The 21,061-nt window shown below is 39.7% G+C and overlaps 1 protein-coding gene across 2 annotated transcripts in view; it reads left to right on the top strand.

Moving 5' to 3' along the window:
* LOC107274771 (lachesin) overlaps positions 1 to 21,061 on the top strand; it is a 105,909-nt gene that overhangs the window by 26,400 nt on the left and 58,448 nt on the right. For both annotated transcript variants that reach the window (XM_015754273.2, XM_015754272.2), the window contains exon 2: positions 13,817 to 13,926. In XM_015754273.2, the coding sequence (XP_015609759.1) occupies positions 13,817 to 13,926 (110 nt within the window). The remainder of the gene's footprint in view (positions 1 to 13,816; positions 13,927 to 21,061) is intronic.

Raw genomic sequence — 21,061 nt, 5'->3', positions numbered from 1 at the left:
TCGGTTCCCTGCAAGTGAATGGGACTGCAACTGTACGCAAACTCGTAGTCTACGTTCCGCGTGCGGAATCTCTTTTATTTTTATGACCCTCATCCTGGCGAGGCTTTAACGTTCGCGCAAACGACATAAAGTACCGAATGATGGTAACTATGAATGGAATGCGTTATACGGCTCTGACCAATTTCTTGGAATGCTTGCTGATGAGTTTGAGTAACGGGTGGATTGTAGTCATTAATGGGAAATGTGGTCAAATTCTATGGAGGCTCGGGTGAGAGACTGTCGTAGCGAGAGATTTTTCAGAAATTCGAATCCCTTTTTTTTTGTAGACAATATAGAATAGTTTTGAAGCATCGGTTATTTTGTATTTGACTGTACATTGATTTTGATCGATAAACGTAAACAGTGAAAATTAAATGTCAATTTCTGTATATCTATTATAATAAAATGGGTCAGATAGTTAGATTTAAGTGATCTTGCATTACGTAAATTTGGAATTTGAAAAATTTACCTCATTCAATGTTATTTGGAGTATTAAACAAAAGTATTAGAAGTGTATTCCTTTTATTAGAGAAGAGACATTGGATGGACGATTTATCGAAAAGATGCTTCTCTGGTATTCCAAACCCGAAAATCTTTTCTTCAGAATTGATCCGATAAGCTCCCCATTTCAGGCGATCAAGCTGATATAATATTTCTCTTATGCCAACTACAGCATCACGTGTGTAGCTTATACGTGTTAGGACTTTTATCCTCTTTTTCGTATAATTTTGACCTTCGCATTTTCACTCTTGATGAATGTGATTTAATTTAACCAAAATGGTAGCTAGGTATAACTTTGGAAATCAATCAGGCTCAATTGATCGGGAGTATCAGACAATTTTCAAAGTAAGGAAGTTTTGCATTTCCTTGGATCCTTCCAAATTTTCACTGACACACAGAGATCGCTTTAGGGTTTCACGTCGTATCGCAAATTTGCTTCGAGTTAGGGTGACCATCGTATAGGCGATTGGTGAGACGAGAACGGGTAGAGAAGCAATGACCAGCTCCAATCAGCCTCTATTGCCGGCGAATCGATTTTCGTAATGAATTGTGGCTCGGCAACTCCCACCACTGAGCCAATATTGCTTCTTCAGGTTTAGAAGTTCCTTCCTAAGGTATGGACATACAGCGTGGTACCTAGTTGACCGGTTAAAGGGGCGATGTCGATTTAATCCATATTTGTTGACGAAGGAAAATATGCCCACCGGGCATCAAATAATGATTAACTATCAAAAAAATGTATTTATGACATGGTCAAATTGGCTGGTAGCTTCAGATACGACTTCTGTATGAATTATTCCTGGTATCCAGACACTGTACATACTAAATACTAGTAATGGTATGAATGCTTGTAACATTGTTGCTTACTTGATTTACACACCCGGTGCATTAAGCGCTACTAAGTTCATGCTACAATTCATAAACGATTTAATTGGTCAATTTCATAATAAATACACTGACCCGATATTCTAATGCTTCTCCACATCGATTATTATTATTATAAACGTATTAGGTATCTAATATCTGCTATAGAAACACTTATAAAGTGCTGCTTAGTATTGTTTAGTAGAGCCGTGACTGTAACATGAAAGTGTAATTAGGTTGTAGGGACTATAGATATGCAGTATAGCTGTACAGTAGAATAGTACCTCAGCCACGCAACATGTGTCTCGGTCTCTGACAAGGTAATCAAAAGATGTTACAAATGTCCGCGGAAATAGAATACTGTCTTTATCATTCAATTGTACGTACTAAGTAAACTTTCATTCATCCTGCTCCTTGGCTTTAGTAAGGGGGCCGTTAGAAGAAAAAAGAAAAGAACAATGGCATTATTCGCTCTATAAGCCGAGAAGCGGGAACGTGGTCTATGAGTCGAGATACTGTTATGACGGCCAAGCGATTCCAGCGTAAAATGAGAGGTAAAAAAAGAGCGTGGAGACTTATTTGAGAAGCCATGCGTCAAATCCAAACCCTCGGTGAAGGAATGTTCTGGAATATGCGAAAAATGCCGGCGACGCCTAACGTTGTAAAACGTTCCAGTGGCAAGAGGACAGGAGTAAATAAAGATGATGGGACCTTCCCGTTCGGACGGTTATACGTCGACCTTTGGAGTGTGAAAATTGTGGAAAAAAATTACAACCTCCCCTAAGTCCCACGTAGTAAAAGACCAAAGTCGGTTATCAACGTTATCACTACTAGAGTTCCTGACCTCCATTCACAATCCGATCGTATTACTCTTCAAGGCTTTTCGTCGAATTTCTCACGAGAATCCTTGCTGGCTTTAAGATGTCTACATATTTATTAGCTATTAAATATCCATTTTTCTTCAGGACTTTAATGTCGTTACTAACTCTACAAAGCCATTGGAATCATATTTCATTGTGATTTTGTATGCTGACATCAAAACAAATTTAACCAAAATATCGTTCCTCTCGTTCAAATGCCTTTCTGTTTCGCTAACAATAAAAATGATTGGCAGGATCGACGGCCACTCGATCCACTCGCGCACGCATGTCCACCTGCACGCATTTTTCCGTTTAGCCCTCCTGTCCCAGCATTGTCTTTTACGTTTCTGCTTTTGGCATCAATTCGATAACGTCACACGGGAACGAACTCTGGACACGGTCGGGCTAAATTGTTACTCTCGTTCCTTCATCAACCCGTGAACATTGGACGACAGGACGAGGTATTTGAGAGGGTGTAAGCGAACTAGAGTTGGTTAAAATCAGCTTCAGAGGCCGGGATACATAGAGCGAGAGAGAGAAAGAGAGATACGCGAAAGAGAATGTGGACAGGACGTTGGCCATAGAGAAAGGTGGCGGACGCAGAGAGGCATGTGTGACCACTAGATTAGTTTTGTTCGAAGCAATTTGAATTTAGATTAGTTGTTGCAAATTGCTATAGCCGATCGCGGCAAACACAGCGTTATATGTTTATAACGCACGCACGCCGCTATTCCTATGACAGCAACAATCGTATTTGAAGCTATTGAACCGTCGTATATAATCGCAGAGCCAATCCGTAGCGGTTCCCCGCCGCCCATATGGCGTTGTCTACAAATTTAACATTCATTGGGATTCGATAAATCATCGATATGGGCTTCGCCATGGACATCGTTAATGGTCTGCTAAATTACCCGTCGAAGAAGCTGCGATCACAGCCTACAATAGTACAGAATAGTAGAGAATAGTCGAGAGTAGTACAAAATAGTGGAAGTCAGTGTGCGTCAATTGATTTCGCAAATCCTTTGAATGGTTCAGAGATTCTAGCACGATTGGGCGACTAGGATGATTCCACTAAGAGGGGTAGGAGGGTACTCAGAGTGTGCAATGAGAGGAAACCTGGGTAACCATTTAATTATCGATGCTCTAGCACGCAATTTCCTTGCACCAACCTAGGTGTATCTCTGCATACGTACATATATCTATATACTAAAGCGTGTACAGGGCTTTTCAGCAATTCGGAAAATTAGTTCAGAAACTCCAGAAACAAGTTTCCATACGTATTCGGGATGTTACATTTGCGTTACATTCCTCAAGCAGACCGAAAGGTATTCAATTAACGGTGAGATTCATAAAAAGAGATAAATGAATTTATTATCACAAATAATGATACTGTTAATTTCAATACCCATGTGCAGTTCCTTAGTAACATATACCATAATTTAATTAAGTCTATTCATTAGTTAATGTATTCTGCATTACAGTTACATTTATATCTATTGTTAAGCACTGATACTAGCACCACCACCGGGTTTAATTGTTTTTACCTAAAATCTATATATGTTCTATACACTTTATGTGACCTCTAGACGTCATCTTCTAGCTATAACGTTTTAACACCGTCACTCTGACGGTTGTTATCCATTTTGAATAATCATCGCACATGGGTTAACATCTCCAACTGAAATTTAATTATAATAGAATAAAACAACTTACAAGATAACTAATCTCGTTCTCATACAGTTACATTTCATTTTTTAATTACTTATCAATTATTAATCTGTGTATGTTCGCGCTTCTCTTGATTCAATGAATTTTCTCAAAAACTTGTAGAATGATCTCCCGGTCGCCGCATGATGACTTGTCTGTTATATCTGAAACTAAAGAAAATAAATGTAATAAGACAAGTTCATTACCTGCTAGCTAGAATGAAACTACTTGTGGCTAATAGAGGGCGTGTACAGGATATTATGACGTCATTTATAATTTTACATATTTAAGGTAACATTTTCGTAATTATCAAACTATTTAATTTTACTGCATTGTTAGACGTTTAAATTTACATGTAAAGCAGTGACTGTTTATATTAATACAGAATCCTCTTTGAGGAAGACCCCCAAAGTGATCGAAACTATGTAGTAAACTCCATCTCGTTTTCTTCATCTGGCTGCTTGGTCGACATTCTGACAGGATATTCTCCTACAATTCTATATAGAGATAAATGAATTCGCAGAATTGTGCGAATATGTTAGGAAAAAAATATATTATTAATTAAATTTCAATAATCACAATAATTGTACATGGGAAGTGATAACGTAACGCGAAAGACAGACACTGACCATTATAGTATACTCCCGTTCAAAATGTACCATACTTTACGTCATTCGAGACACTCAAAGCGTCAGGATGTCCTGGAAATTAAATTTCAACGGTCCAAATCATTCCCTACACGTATCCACGAGACTCTGACAACTGTTGTCCGCAGTTAATGCAACCAGATCTGCTCTATTGTACATGGAGAAATCGAGAGAGTAGTTATCTCTTAAAAGCCACATGAGTCGGACGCCATAACCTTTTGTCGTATGGCAGAAGATTTTTTTTCATAAGCTCCGTGGCCTGAATTTATGCGACCTCCCTCACGGTTCTTGGGCAATAGGAGTGCCGCCTGTCCGACGGACAGACAGAAATGAATAGAGCGAGCGAGCGGCTGGGCCTGGGGTACTTTACAAATATGTGACCAGAAAACAAACTGAGAATCCCCACTCCGTCTCACGTTCTTCCTCGCCGGTTTGCCCTCGCGATTCTCCACCATTTTTCTCTCTTCTGTCTTCCTACCCTTGTTGCTCACTTTTTCCACCGAACTCCCTCTGCTCTCTCTCTCTCTCTCTCTCTCTCTCTCTCTCCTCCCCCTTTCCTTTTCTCTCGTCTCCTTCCCTCCTTCGCGATTCACAGTTTTCCCTGACTTTCCACCCTTATTTCATTCTCTTTCTCTCTTTTTCTGATTTTCATCCCCCACCTCACCGTTCCCTGTTCCCCAGAACCCTCTTTGCCACTTCCCTTCTCCCCTCTCCCCTCTCCTCCGCAACTGCCTATCCACCCTGCGTCATTTTCTCATTTTCTATCGTTTGCGACTTAAACCCCCTCCTACCCTCGGGCACGACGCACGGGCGAGCGATGACAGATTTCCAAGGGATCAAATTTCTGCCATTTTTTTTCTTCTCTTATGCTTTCCTTCCTCTTGCCTTTCGCCATGTCCTTCGTCGGGATATTTATAGGCTACACCAGCCCCTCGTCATAGAATGGCTAAAGATTTTTGCCGTGATAGGGTGTTAGATTACTGTTCAGGAATTTACTACTTCACTAAATTAGTAGATACCTACACGACCACGTGATACAAATGAAGCTCTTTGTCGGCACATTCACCGACTGCAGCCACTGAACGAATCTTTATCGATTATAGCGAATAACCAGTGACCATCCGTCATTTTCAAATGATAACGTTATCATCGAATTTAACGTAGGGGAGGAAGAGAGAAACGGTAAACTATACTTATACTGTATACACAATAGTTTCGTTTAGCTGTACACATGCGGATGCTTTCCACTCGAATAGCAAATAGGAAATTAAATTCTATTAATGGGTCTGGCTGTTACCTATATGTTATTTACCAAGCAATGTGATTCATGGAATAGTACACGTATGTCCAACTATATTATGGGCAAATATTTCACGTGATGTAGTAAACGATCGAGTTTCACGTAAGAGAAGTCGGAAAGCGATAGATAACATATACATATATAGGTATGTAAAGTACATGTGCATGTACATGCATTGCAGATTCATATGGTTCAGGACAGATGAGTAGAGGAGCACGAAAAGACGCAAACTGAGAAATTAAGGAACGAAGCGACAATAAAAGATTTATAAAGGAAAAAGGGAGATAAAGTAGGAAATGATCTCCTCCCTAATCGCTAGAAAAAAAATGTTTCACTGGATGATGTGTAGCGTTGAAAAATAAGGAAAGGAAGAGAGAGACAGAGGAGACTCAAGCGCTGAATACCAAGAGAAGAAGACATAGGAAAGACGCGGAACAGATGGTTTAGGAGCAAATACGAGAAAATTACAGTTTCAAGGAAAGAAAAATGTTCTGCTGACATTCATCCTCTTCTTCTGCAGGAAGATCGGGAGGAGAAGAGAGAAATAGGCGCGTGACAGGATTCGTAAGGTTGTACGTTTATATATATATATACCTAACGAACTTTTAGGACGTTGGGATTAGGTTAGTATATGCGAAATTTAATTTTCATTATCAAACCACCGTCACATACTGATTACCTGCTGGTTTGTGACTGTAGATTGTAGTCGAGGATTTCGCTTATTCGTGAACATTCGAGATGCTTCTGAAATAATCCAGCATCCCCCAGAGTGCGGGTGGGGATGCCCGCGGAATTTAAAAAAGCGTCGATAGTCCCTTTGGTGCAATTTTCTCCGGGAACGAATTGTCCCAGCAGACTGGACTGTCCCATTACGCCAATTATACACAGGACCAATTGTCATTGGGCGAATTGTCGCGATTCTACTTTATCCCAGGAACGTATACGTACGTTAAATCTGGCCGTTATCTCCCGCGTCCCGATTGCGTCTACCAAGAGTCCAATCTTGTCGGACCTTCGGGGAATTCGTAAAAATAACTTATTACGTCACGAGAGACACGAGACAAAAGTGTAATTGTGGGAAAAGAAAGGAATGTAGAGAAGGACACAAGAGCGTAATCTATGATAGTCGAGCTCTCTTTTCTAGTTCACAAACTCGATGGGCAGTTTACGCCGAATGATAAAAATAAACGTACTCGTCCTTACAGCCATACGTATATATACTAGATACCACTAGGTGCGTATACTTCAAGAAACGTTTCTGCGCCATTGACCAGCTACTTCCTAGAGTACAGAGTTAAATCCTGGAAGTTCATTTAGATAAGATCCTTTACTATTCGGCTGGTAGACTTTCAGGGACGGCAGTTCGAGATTCTATCACTACCGAAACAAAGTCTCGTATTTCTTCAGGCAGCATTTTATGGGCCTCCTTCTTCGTGAAATAAGTGCGATTCCCAGTCGAGGCATATTATACGGAACAGTGAAGTTTTATCTTGGCGTATATAGCGGAGTCAAATAGGTAAAGTATAAGTAGAAGAAGAGAAAGGCAAAGGTGAAATGGATAGTCGCTAAAGAGATAATCAAGAGTTTCAAGAGAAGAACGAGAGTTTCCCATTGTACAGAGGCAACAGGCAGGTGCGAAAAATTTATATTTTTTTTCATTCACGGTAAAAAAAATTTACATTAAATTTTACAATTGGACCATATCAAGAGAGGGAGAACTATATACGTCAGCCGGGAATATACTAACTACTTTCACATCCCTCGATCGTTTGACCATCAAACGATCTTCCGACGCGTGAATATTACCAATCGCCGACCTTTCCTCCCATCACCCTGTTGAGCGGAGTCAGTTTTCTTAGGGTTTCATCTTTCTGAGATTGACTTTTTTCCAATCTTTCATACGAAACGTCCGCGTACCGGAGATTACACCTGTGGACTAGAAGAGAGACGTGGGGGAGCTCTGGCGGAAACCGGATTTGACTTTAGGAAATCTGAACGCGGGGTCAAAAAGTCACAGGAAGGCAGTTTAGATGATTTGCAGAAAGACCCTCGTCCGCACATGAGGGAGGGCTGAAACTTTTCTTTTTTCCATTTTGCAAAGCCGTTTTTGTTACTTACGATCTTATTTTAAGTGGCTAATATTGACATCGATATTACCAATACCAAACGCGATAATTTCTAATGACATAAGATAATTAGTAATTACCATTTTTTTTTTTAATATTTATGTAAAATTTTTTTCATTTTCCTATTGTCATAACTGTATTGGCTCCTTTTTAATAATATCAATATCTGTATCTATACATATACTATACTACATATATAATATATACATATACTATACAATATAAATGAAACGATAATTCGATTCGACTTGTAATAGGTAACGGTACTACTTTCCTCTTTGCATCCGTGGCTTTTTCTATGTAACAACGTCGGTGATTGTAAAAAGGTATAGGCTAGGGGGTGCAAGTCGGTCTGCTCATTTGAATACTTAGATTGGACGGGTCGGGGGCCGTTTAATCGCGCTTTTCGAGAAATTTATGAGATTCGACCCGATAACGTAGGAAATAAGAGTAAGTCCACGAAGGGTACCGGAAAAGTGGAGACCCCGAAGGTGGAGAGAAAAAGAGGAGGGAAAGAAAGAAAGTAAAAAAAAAAGGGAGAAGAACGACGTCACTGATCTATAGATCACTGTAGTCGAAATCCTGAGATTTGATAGAGATAATATCTAAATCCTTCCCGTTTGTCCTTCCAATACTCGATTTCGTGTGTTATCGATATTTTATCACTTTCCGATGACACTTGCACACTTTTCGAAGAGAATCAAGAATTTCAACAGCTAAACTGTATCCATATGTTACGCGATTCAATGGACCATCCTGTTTGATATTATTATACATATACCTATATATTTAATCGAGTATTATATTTTACACTAAAATATTTGGTCCTGCCACAAACGTATTTAGCAATAAATGTAAATTAAGTAAAATTAATTTTCGTTTTAGGTAACGATTACAATTAGTTATCAGTTGCCACACATATCGTTATCAGATATCAGGGAAAACGTGGGAAACGTATTAAAAAGAAATATTGAATATAGGCAAAGACTGACGTGGCAGGTAAGCAAAGAGGGCCCACTCAATCCCACATCAATGAATCCCATAGCAAAAAGTTGGTTTATCTTTGCCTTTCCTCTTTTTCCTTCATCAGTCTACCGGCAACGCCAAGAATCGCTATCGATGGATAGGACTTGCCACTTTTTTTACCTCATCCCCAACATCCAGGAAAAAAGCTAGAGACTCGTGGGGAAAAAGCTGATAAGAACGACTTATTGGCTGCAGATAGACAGACGGCTGTCGTTCATCAGTACACGGATGCTGTGCTACAGACCATTACTTACTTCGAGTACAATTACTTACGCGATCCCTAAGCGTTCATATTAATTCATTAAAAATCGTGGAAACTGTAAGAAGATAAATCGGAAGGCACGTAGACTTGCGAATGTCAACGTGATAGTCGATGATTTGGAAATCGGCGTAAAACGGGTGAAAAAAATGGATGATAAAAAAAAGAAAAAAATCTGGCCTCTGAATCCCCTCGACACACATGCCCATTCACACGGCCGCGAGAGTGCTTTTCCCGGCATGAGTTCTCTAAGAAAATAAAAGTACCAGAAACACGTCGGCAGGAAATACACGCTCGGAATCTAGATAAAGTATATATATTCCCCTTTTCTTATCTTGAATTTCGTTCGGACTTTACAGCCGATGGGATGGAGCTGAGTTTTCCAGTTTTCCAAACCGTTTGAAACCCTATGCATTTCTGATGAATGTTCGATGCACTGTGTACGGGACCTGCTGGAATACGTAGTTTAATAATGAAACCATTCTACTTAGTGTAGTACAAAAACTGATCGATGTTCAAAATTTTTTGTCAATTCGCAGTAAAAAAAATCAAAATGTGCTCAGCTTTCCAGAACACCTAAAGGAGATGTTACAATGTTATAATTTTATAAGAGGAGCATTATCTGACCATAAATAATAAATCACCACGTGAGTGGTTCGGTCGGCCAGTCAGCGATTTTCCTTGCAGCCAAGTACTGGCAAAAAGCTTCATTTGCTTCCGCCTGCATCTGGATTTTTTACTCTTTGAATATTTTTGAATTTTTTATTTTTCTACCGCAAATGACGATTAAATATCGACTCACTGACTCAATTAAATGGATTCTATGCACTTCTATTGATCGCGATTATTTTTATTGACGCGTTAAAAATCTGCTAATTCAATTAGTAACATTTATTTTTATTCGCACAAAAAAGCTGGATATTTCCTTTGCGCCAACAACCAATCGTCGGGTATTTCAAACATCCCGGCGAATATTCACGTGTCGCTGACATGAGGTAAATACGTCATACGACTCGTCCCTCTCCAAATATAAATTAACTATCATGACCGTTCCATGCTTAATGAAGTGAGTCCACGGTTTTTTATAATTTTCATACCACTTCACCGTGAAAGCTTTTCATATTATAATAATTCACTCTAGTGTTCATCATTATCGATAGGCCATTATGAGATCAGCTAATATACATTTCCAAATATTATATATATAATCATAGTACAACCAATACGTCATAGATATTCGTGAAAACATGTTTCCCAGAGAAATATTATTAGAGAAAAATTATATATTCCCTATATAAATTAAAATAGATTTAATTCATCTGCCATCTCTTAGTTATACGTTAAGTGGTACTATATGAAAAATTACGTATAAGCCACATAAATTATTTATATAATTTCATACAGAAAAGTCAACATATATAGTCTATATTTAACTTATATATAAAATATAAACATTCATATGAAAGAAAGTTTAAATATATATTGAAAAGAGAAAAATGTATTACTTATATCATATACTACAATTCAACATTTTAATCAAGCATTTCAACGTCTAAGGTATTTGATGGTGGAAAAAGCATGATAGCTATGATTGCGAACACAACTGTTTTTATTGTACAAGAAACAAGACACGGTGCACTTTGAGCCCACTTTCATCCCGTCACATGTAATAAATAATTTTACAACAGCTGGAAATACAGCCAAACCTCGGTCCCTCTTCGCTCAGTCCCTGTCTCAATCCAGTCCCTGTCCTTACAAAAGTGTTATACGAATGTGTAACAAGAACTTATTTACATATCTCACCTCACCTCCACCTTTCTGGTTAGCGACATCTTGCAACTAGTCTAGTCTAGAGATTAGTATCACATCAAATTTTCGTAAACAGCTTTTTGCAAGTTTTCACGAAAATATGATTCCTCGTCTAGAAGTTAATGAAAAAAATTAGGTTTTCACGCCTCTCGTTACATTCATTTCTATATCACGTTCAAGTATCTTCATTGGTTGCAAATAAACACGTGATCTTCGGAAAGGAACTGAAGTTTGTGGTCCCGGCAACGGACAGGGACTGAAATTTGACGTTACTTAGGAACCAAGTGGAATGAAACATAGTAGAACCAAGCGCAAGTACATGTCGAAAACTAGAGTCAAGATGCAGTAGAAGAATTACTCATCTGAGTGTCGTAATATTGTGAAAGCATTAACGTAAATCCTATACCTGTGTGAAGTTAGCCCAGCACTTTTCGAATTCTTTATTTTCAAAAATTCTGCTGATTTTTGCTTTATTTGTGCTGATTTGTGCCGGTAATCCGAAGACGACAACTTTAACGGTTTTCGAAAAAATTTTAATAAACTACATGTTTTCCAGCCCAGCATAAGTCTTTTTATTTTACATAAAGGTTAAGTATGCATTACATGTATATGTCAATCTTTGTATATACAATACTACACGTATATAGTTTACGTATAATCTATACATAATTTTTTTACATGGGCGTGTAGCATCTCAGAGAGAGATTCTTGGTGAAAATAATGGTCCAAATTCCTTGGCCTCTGATAACCGTCTATATCTTGCCTCATCTTTCTCGTCTCTCAAGAGTTATCAAGCTAAGATACACAATTACACAGTATAGTTAATCGATCGCTGATGAAGTGTCTATCAAACATTACAAATAGTTGCACTAGCTAAACACCAAGTGCAATTAACGCTTTAAATCACCTTGTTAAAGAGCTGCTTGTACAGTGACTACCGGAAATGAAACTTTAATCGACATTTTGATCAGTAGATTTTTTTATTTTCTACTGGCGTATGTACATAACGTTAACGTAACTTCATTCTGTGTACTCTCCGCCATCAACTATTCATCGTCGACTCTTTTTATTATTATACAAAGAATTATGCAATATGATAAAAGTTTAGTCAATACAATGTAAATTGAGTAATTCGAAGTCTTAATTTATCTTCGCTGTACCACGTATATAGTAGAGTGACAATTTTGTGAAATGAAATATGAATTTGTCCGATTTTCTGAGTTTACCAAGCTAGTCATGTTGCACTGTATATCATAACATAACGAACCGTAAATATTTTCAAGATCGATTCGAGAAGTTTACTAAAACGGACGTCGATTTTCTTTTCACGTTACAAAGTGAAAGGCGGTAAATTCAAAGAGCGTCCCGACGTGTACGTACCTACAACTAGGTACGGCGTGACATTCTGCCAATTGCCCCAGACTCCTATCCACTTTGGTGGCAATGTCCCAAAGAGAATTTTCTAGTAGCTTACGCCTCGTTCTCTCTTGCCAAGTGGAGTCACTTGAATTCACTGGAAAAGTCAGTCGCCATCGTCGCTTCGTGACTCGGTAAGAAAGGATTTAAAGTGACTCGCTAAGATAGGCACACTAGTTGCATTGAGTATGAGCTTTGCTTTGGCACACGTTTCTTCATTCTAACGTACGTTCGTCTTTTTACTTTCTTCCGTCTCTTTGCGCAAGAAACATACACGACTGCAGAAATCGTTAACGGAATCGAATTCAATTTTCGAAAAAAAACGTATATGCACTTCGACGAGTTTTATATGGTAGAAAAGTCCTTGGAACGCAGCGACTTTGCAACCTTTTCTTTATCTTCGTTTTTTTTTCTTCTTCATCTTCTTCGAATAAACGTGACGGTAGCAAGACCTGAATAGTAAGCACTGAACAGTAGCCTTGGAAGGATCAGGTGGAATAACAAAAGAATTAAAATATTGTATCGCAACACCAGAATGACTTTTGGGTAAAAAAATAAATCTATGGCCTCTAGGTAAAATTATTAGGATTTAACGTGTATGCTTATATCATATGCATACATGCTCTCAACTGCACGCCAAGCCCTTCCGACACGATGCAGCTTCAGATTAGACGGGTATAGGTGCTAGAGATGGGAGAGCACGGGGAAACTTGAAAAATTGCATTTTGTATTCAATAACTAAGCTGTCACTCCTGCTTGCTAGGTTCTATAACTCAAAGCGCATCTACGGGCGCACGAACACGTTAGATTGATTGATCTGCCCCGAATCTGCGTGGCTATGCGAATTCCCAAGGGTTGACTAACGTTGCCATTTCGTTGATTCGATTCACGAAAATGTTACGGACCAACTCCGTGGCAGAATTTGCTCATCCTTCAGTAGCAACCAATCTGGCTCCACACGTGGTGCAGATGGCTCTGAAAAAATCACCAAAGACCAAAAACATGTACCTGTAGACGATCGATCATCTGGATCGGTAAAGGGTAATATATTTAGCAAGAAACTTCAAACTCTTCGCATTCACGTACGAGATATGCTGCGAGCCTATATTATATTTTGAACTTTAATTATTTTTATGTGACTGCATTAGGTATTGTGAAATATTGCAGCTAAATTTGGAGTTCACGAAACAAATTGATAAAAAAATATTTCGAATTTTGATTTTGAGGATTGTGTAATTGATTATATCTTTTAATTGTTACAGTGACCACAAGACCTGATCCAGAATTTATCGACCAGATAGGAAATATCACTGTTCCTGCGGGACGTAACGTGAAGCTGGCGTGCAGCGTGAATAATCTGGGGCCTTATAGAGTGAGTAGAAATTAGGGTGAATTTCATGACAGCCCAAGGGATTTCCAGCATTCGGTGAGGAAAGCATTCAGCGCTCGTGTCGGGCAAGGGTACTGTCATGGTCGAGGCTTTGTTTTCGAATCGGGTTACGGTAGGACATGGTTTGGGGTGGTAGACCACGTGTTAAGTCGGGAAACAAACTCTGGGGGGTTAACTGATTGTGAGTGGCAATGCTTGTGGCTTTGCCCGGGTCTTTATTATACCCAAGTACCTAGAGGTTCCTTAGATCATAACGGGGAGCTTGGGGCGTTGATTTGACGAGTGCAGGTGCATAGGAGGACCTCATTAAAATTGCAATAAAGGAGACCTATATATTTATACATATATATCTCTATGAACTTTTCTCTTTACGCACACTGCAAGTCCCTTACGGTATATCACGTTTATAAGACGAGGGTAGGTGGGTTCGCTCGAGGGGGTTGAAAGTTCCAGGTTGATTTAACCAAGTCGTATAAGACCAGCTGAAATTTTATATCTACCCGAAGACGAGGAGATGGAATTGGCAGCTCCTGGATTCGCGCCAACTTCCACATCCTGACGTCCCATAAGTCCGTCTCATCGCTGTTTCCGAATTTCAAATAAGAATCCCGCATGGTCAAAGTCGCCATGAAGTGGACGTACGGAATGGTATCTTTTTTCGGCATAAAAATTCTCATGGTTATACATTTCACGGGAAAATAACTGAAATCGGTCAGAAAATCTCAATATTTATTTAAATTTATTTCACGTGGTTTTTAAGTGTCGAAAGCCAAAAAACACGTGTTCGGAACACGCTATCGTTTATATAAAAATCAACAGACGGTTATCCCCACTGATAGGGGTAAGTGATGTGGGAATTGAAGGAGGCTGAAGGATCGCAGTGACAATAGTTTCTCAGGGTGGCAACCCTGGTGAATGATTTTATATCGTGGCCTACCGCTCATGTTCCGGCTTACCTCTCACTATCCCTTACTACCCCCACTAGCCCATACTACCCTTGCCGACCCTTAGTACCCCTTAGTGTCCCTCGTAAGGGCCACTGGGGATCGCTACTGCTAAACACACACTTAAATCCCTCATCCAGCTTCACTCGAGATCAACGTTATTACCCCTGCACTTGAAACTACGATTATGCGAAAGACTCGAATGTAATTGAGCCTGCGTAAAACATACGTCGAAAGATTCATCTGCCACTTTCCGTTATGCAGATATCGTAAAAATAAGATCCTCTCTTGGTTAAAATTATTTTTTATTAATTTTCCAGTCTCCTTGTACAGACACGTTCTTGTCTTGCTTTCACTTACTCATCCTCCTTTTTTTTTTAATTTTTTAAATTTGTAATTCCTTCTGCCATCCTCTTCGCTAAACTCCAACAACACCGACACCATTAAACCACCCTCTGCTCTTCATCCCCGGCAACAATTTACGAGAGCGGCTTGCAGCACTCGCCCGTCGAGATTTAAAAAATATATTAAAATTTTGATCTTCCCCCGTTTAATATCCACTTCCATTTCGTACTCTCCTCGTGGCTACTAAGATTGAGGCTTCCGTGCGATAATTGTTTCCTCCTTAGGGTGGATGCGACTAATTCACAAAAGAAAGGTACTTTATTCTGGCATGTTAAGTATTTTTATATTTTAACGCAATCTTGTAAATTTTTTATGAAAATATTTATTTACGAATATATAGTAATATATCTTGGTGATGATAATATATCGTAAATTGATGTTCACGTGGTAGACTTCGAGAGAGATTTTCTTGGTATTCCGGTGTTATTTCTGCGGGATGGTTTTAGTGGTTGTGTAACGCGTGAAAATTGGTTTTTGTATTAGGGATGACAAAACAAGAAGGACGACAAATAAAGATGTATATTTAGATCGTGTAAAAGAAAATTGGATTCTTATATATTGAGAATGTATATTGACAACTTCGTATACTTCAACTTTTTCATTATATCCAATTGACGGCAATTAATTTCGTTGTTGTTTTAAACGATCAATTAGCCGAATGATGATTTTTCGATCGAAAACTCACCACGAGTTAACGTCGCTTCTACCCTATGTTTCATCCCCGTGTTGATTCGTTATCCTCAATTCACGTTCACGTAAAGAGGAATGGGTAATGAATTGAAGTGAATTCCTAGTGAGTTGTATTATTAAGACGTTGCCCGTTGTAGGGATGAACAACTCGAATACGGTTAGTAAGAGGGATGAACGCCCTTAAAAATCAATCAAAAGATAATGATACACCATTCAATTAAATACAAATGATTTTAAGGCACCTTGAAATAGAAGCATTCCATTAAACAATTTTCAATACTTTTCGTCCCCTATTATACGATAGAAAACACGTTCACATGACAATAAATCAAATTGCTTAAAATTTTTGTAAACAAAGTTTAACGCAATAACGTAATTTCATCGGTTTAAAACAGATCGAAAATCGTTGGGAAAAATACATTCTGTCCATTACACTTGTTCACGAGTGCTTCAAACCCAACACTACCGTCACCGTGGTTACATATAACACAGGGAGTCTACTCTCGAGTACCGACAGCAAAACCGCAAACACGCGGCTTGACGCGGCCAAACCCCAAACCAAAGCCAACACTATGGGCTACGGGGGTAAGTAGAGCCCATGTAGTTCAATGGGAACGACCTCCGAGGCAAAAGGAAACGGAAGGCAGTTTCATCTGAACGAAGACTTAAGTATTACTATTCCCTTTGAGACTCGATTCTGCCTTGAGAGACTTTCGCGACTCATAGCTAATCGTAAGTTCAGGTCTCTCAATACACAATCGCCTGAAGTACATATCGACACTATATATACATATAATCTTTTAAACTGTTTTTTGTTACTACGTATACTGCCCAAATATTTAATCCACGAAAACTCAAGTTCATCAGACCATCCAATACCTAATAACCCAACGTAAATTTCTCCAATTTACTATATTAAAGCCAGTAACAACATAATGCAGATACCTAGATACCTTCGAGATACGTGATCGGTTTTCACTCTTGGATGCACTTATTCAGTTCGAATTGCAATACAGGAAGAACATTTTCACGAAGCAATTAGACTGTTCATCGCACTGGAAATGACACGATACATATAAGTTACGTCAATGACGTTAACTCCTCGTTTGCTTTTACTCGACGAATGTGCTTACGTAAAGCCACGGAGTTTACGTTATCGCGAGGTAAACGCGAAAATGGAGTTTATAAGTACTAGGGAGGTGAACGAGTCGTCAACCAGGAGGTTGAGCAAGGCAGTATTACCTAGGCTGTGATGGCGGTTTGTACTAGTGACAGAGACGGAAAGGTTGGAAGAGGTGGGGGAGAGGGGGCGCCTACCGAAGTGAAGCAGCCAGGTACTGCCGATGATGTCTAGGATGGGGGAGGCCCTCTGCTTTAAGAAGGGTGTAAGCGGCAGCCTTTAGTGGCACTTACCACGGCAAACATTATTTTATCATTTTAATGGCAGACCAGAATGGTTAGGGGTGGCTGAGGGGGATAGAGGAGGGCATAACTTGAGTGGGTGGCTTTAAGGTTGACTCCCTACAATTGACCCTTACTGTCTTATATAAGATTACGCTTGTTACGACAACAGTCTTCGCTCGGCGGTCGACGCTCCAGCGTCCCTTCAACCCCATGTTGACTTCGTTAAGGAGGGGGGCCGCTTTAATTTGCTAACCTCCTAGTCCTTCTCCCCGGCACTTCATCTTTTCTGCCTTCACTTCCGCCGTTTATTTCTCCACCACTTCTTTGACTTCCTTTCACTACTTTTTCCTGTCTCCTTCCTCTTTTAGCCCTTGCAGATTTTTTTTTTTTTTTCACCACTGCGTCCTTGCCTTTTCTTGCACTTTACTTTTCTCATTTCTTTCTTCTCTTCCCTATACCTTCATCCCCCAGCTTTTCCTCCTTCCGGCATCCATGCCGATTCTTCCGCCTTCACCTTCACCTGTCCGCGACCCCGTCGTCTTACACTGACAAAGATATCCATCATTTTTCAAAGGGAGTTTTTAATAAAACTTCCCCGAGCCGTGTTTAATATTTCACCTTATGATTATCCACGCCCCACTGATTTGTCTCGAGTCCTGATATTTCGCCAGATCGATAATGCAAAAGAGGCGAAGGATGCTTTAAGACGACACCAGGGTTCTTCCGTCTTGTTATAATATCAACGTTTTATGGTCGCATTTACTTATGGTACGACGTCATTCATTATAGTTACTATATACGTATAACCACACTTTAATCGAAAAACAGGTTAGTGAATTAGACAGATTAAAAGCCGGAATCCTCGAAGAATTTCCGCATGCGGAACTATCACCCGGATATATTCCATTCTAGCCTTCAATTTCTAGTTCATAGGTAGAACCATTCAATTTTCTATTGCTGCGGCGAACATTATACTCATTTCCAGGATCTATTCTCGTATAACAGAATTATATGTTATATGTACGGTTCTACGTACTATTGGCATCCGCTATGCATATAGTAAATACGAAAGAGAGGTTTCCCACTGGATTTCACAATATTAAATATTTCCAAATTCTCCGTGTCCAAGGGACATTGAAGATTCGTGCCACTAAAATTTGACGACTATGCGAGGCAATTTTAGCTGATGGAAGGGGCTGACCACCAACCTCGGATAAGCTATATTCTGGCCATGCTTGCGGAGTATTCGCGTCCTCCGCAACAGGGGCTGGGAAGTAGGGTCCTGTATGTTCGTGCTATCCGGACTCAACGGCCGGGAAAATGAGTGTCATTCCTTCCACGCTGTACCTATATCAACCTATGTACCTGCAGACCCTACGCACTACAAGACCTTTCAGCAAGGATTCGGGCTATAGAATTCCCAAAAATTCTATATATATATTTCCAAACTACTAAATATCTACGCAATTTAGAATCTCATCGTTTATCTTTATTTATTCGTCTGTGCCTCAAAAGACCTCTGTTTTTTATATTTCTACTTTTTTTTTCTATATCCGCTCAGTGATATTTTCCGGATTCGAGTATTGGCAGTACGCTGAAATTCAGTTCGGTCCAATCGAAATCGGCGAACCGGTGGATCGGAACGCTGAAAGGTCGGTGGATTAACACATCGATTAGTTCGAACAGGACGAAACACTCTTCCGCACTTTGGTGCCGTGTGTGTCTATCCTATACTTTTTGTTTTTTATTTTATTCTATCGTCCTTTAGCCAATTCTGCCCCTTCTCTATATTTCTCTCTGGTTATTTCGTTTTATTTTGTGAACCGACGGGCTCTCGCTATATTCGCATCACGGAATTGATTCAAGAGATTTTTGCGAAATGCTAGAGTCCCCTGAGGCAGGTGAGTGGCATTAGAGAGAGGAAGAAATAGAGGGAGAGATAGTGATAGATACGGCAAAATAATAATAGCAACAACCAAGAAAATTTTAAATACCTGTACTTAGAACAAAGTTTGCTAAAACCAACAGCACAGAATGCACTGAAGCGAAATTTATTATTTTCCAGTGATTTTTATTTTTATGGATGATAAAATTTATCGAACGAAACCTGCCCTGTTACCTCAACTACGTCGCCTAATTACAATAAAAATGATTCGACTGAGTTAATTCAAATAAAATATATATAAATTAAGTAAACAATGTTTGATGCGAACGACAGAAGTAGTTGCTTTGATCAGTTCATATATGCAGTCGAGGAATTCCACGTACCGTTCCTCTGATGCGAAATTCGGTTGGAACGACTAATAAACACACAGATAGCAAATGCGTATAATATAAATTGCACCAAAAATATGTTTCAATATTTTCTTACTTGACTACAGACCGCGCTTGAATGAACTACCTACGCTGTTAGCCACCGGTAACCATAGAGTTGAGTCTAAATGTTTTTTTTTTATTTTACTAGCATAAGTATATCTATATACGACAGAAGTTACTATACTATATATATAGTTATTTCACATCGAACTTTCATTTCATGGAATAACGAATTCCATTACTATAAAGCAAACAACACCTACTTTCCAAGACGTATTGGTTCCGTTGGCAATTTTACTCGACCCGTTCGAGGCGCTATGCGTCGCCCAAATAGGGACTTCTAGTCGAACGAGAAGAATGTCGTCGACTGCGCCAAGACATTTCCAGATGACGTGTAAAAGATTCGATTCGAAATGGAATAACGTTAGAAGCACGTACGGATTATCAAAGAATACAAAGTGCGCGACCCCTTTAAATCCCTGGAACGACTTCGCGTACAGAAATTTGAGACAACGTTTTTGTATATTTTCTATACAGATAACTAATATTCAAGGGATATACATAGCTTTAACGCTATCATTGGTCTAGATACGTTAAGGCAATTTCCAGTGCTTTGGCACAGGGTGCGGTCACTGTCTTCTTCAACCCTTAAAACCCCATCGCATTCTTTTTACCATTCCTTGCAATTGCATCGAGTTGACCATAGTTGGTTTTCATACATAGAGACGGTGGGAGGATGACTAGTGCCAGCAAGATTGTCTGTTCTGAAAGGGTAGCAATTACCCAGTTCGCGGTGGTAAGCCCCAACTCTCTGTGCAAGCTTGGAGAGTGGGGAGAAAGTTTGTAGGGTTGACAGAAGGTGGTTGAGCAGTTACGCTGGGTGGAAGAGAATAAATCGGTAAGATCTAGAAAAAGGGTGCAAGCCAAAGAGAAGAAGAGAGAGAGTGAAAGAGAAAGCGCATATTACAGGCAGACAGAGGATGAGAATGAGAGAGACAATGCGAGAAACTAGCGGGGGTGGAAAAAGTGGTGGAAGCGTACGGCAGGGAAACGATAAGGAGGGTAACGGGAGGATGAAGAACATGAGAGAGAAGATAGGGGGCTCATTAAACTGGGAATGCTGATTGCGTTAGCCCTGGGCAAATCTCACCTCACCTTGTATAACCCAACCTGACCTTCCCCTTCACTCGCTAAACGGCCCAGTGTTTCCGTTGGACTGCGCCGTCCATTGATTCATCCAGTCTCTAATCGAAATGCGGTTGCTGGCCCCCTGCCTCGATATTATCGCGGGTTTCTTCCTCTTAATTAGGGGTGAACTTTTCAATTAAATCTTTTCAGGCACTCCCCCCCTGCCCCCT

The sequence above is a fragment of the Cephus cinctus genome, unplaced genomic scaffold (assembly GCF_000341935.2).
Source record: "Cephus cinctus unplaced genomic scaffold, Ccin1 Ccin1_scaffold0101, whole genome shotgun sequence".
In the NCBI taxonomy this organism is placed as follows: Eukaryota; Metazoa; Arthropoda; class Insecta; order Hymenoptera; family Cephidae; genus Cephus; species Cephus cinctus.
This window is presented reverse-complemented; position numbering and strand designations above follow the sequence as displayed.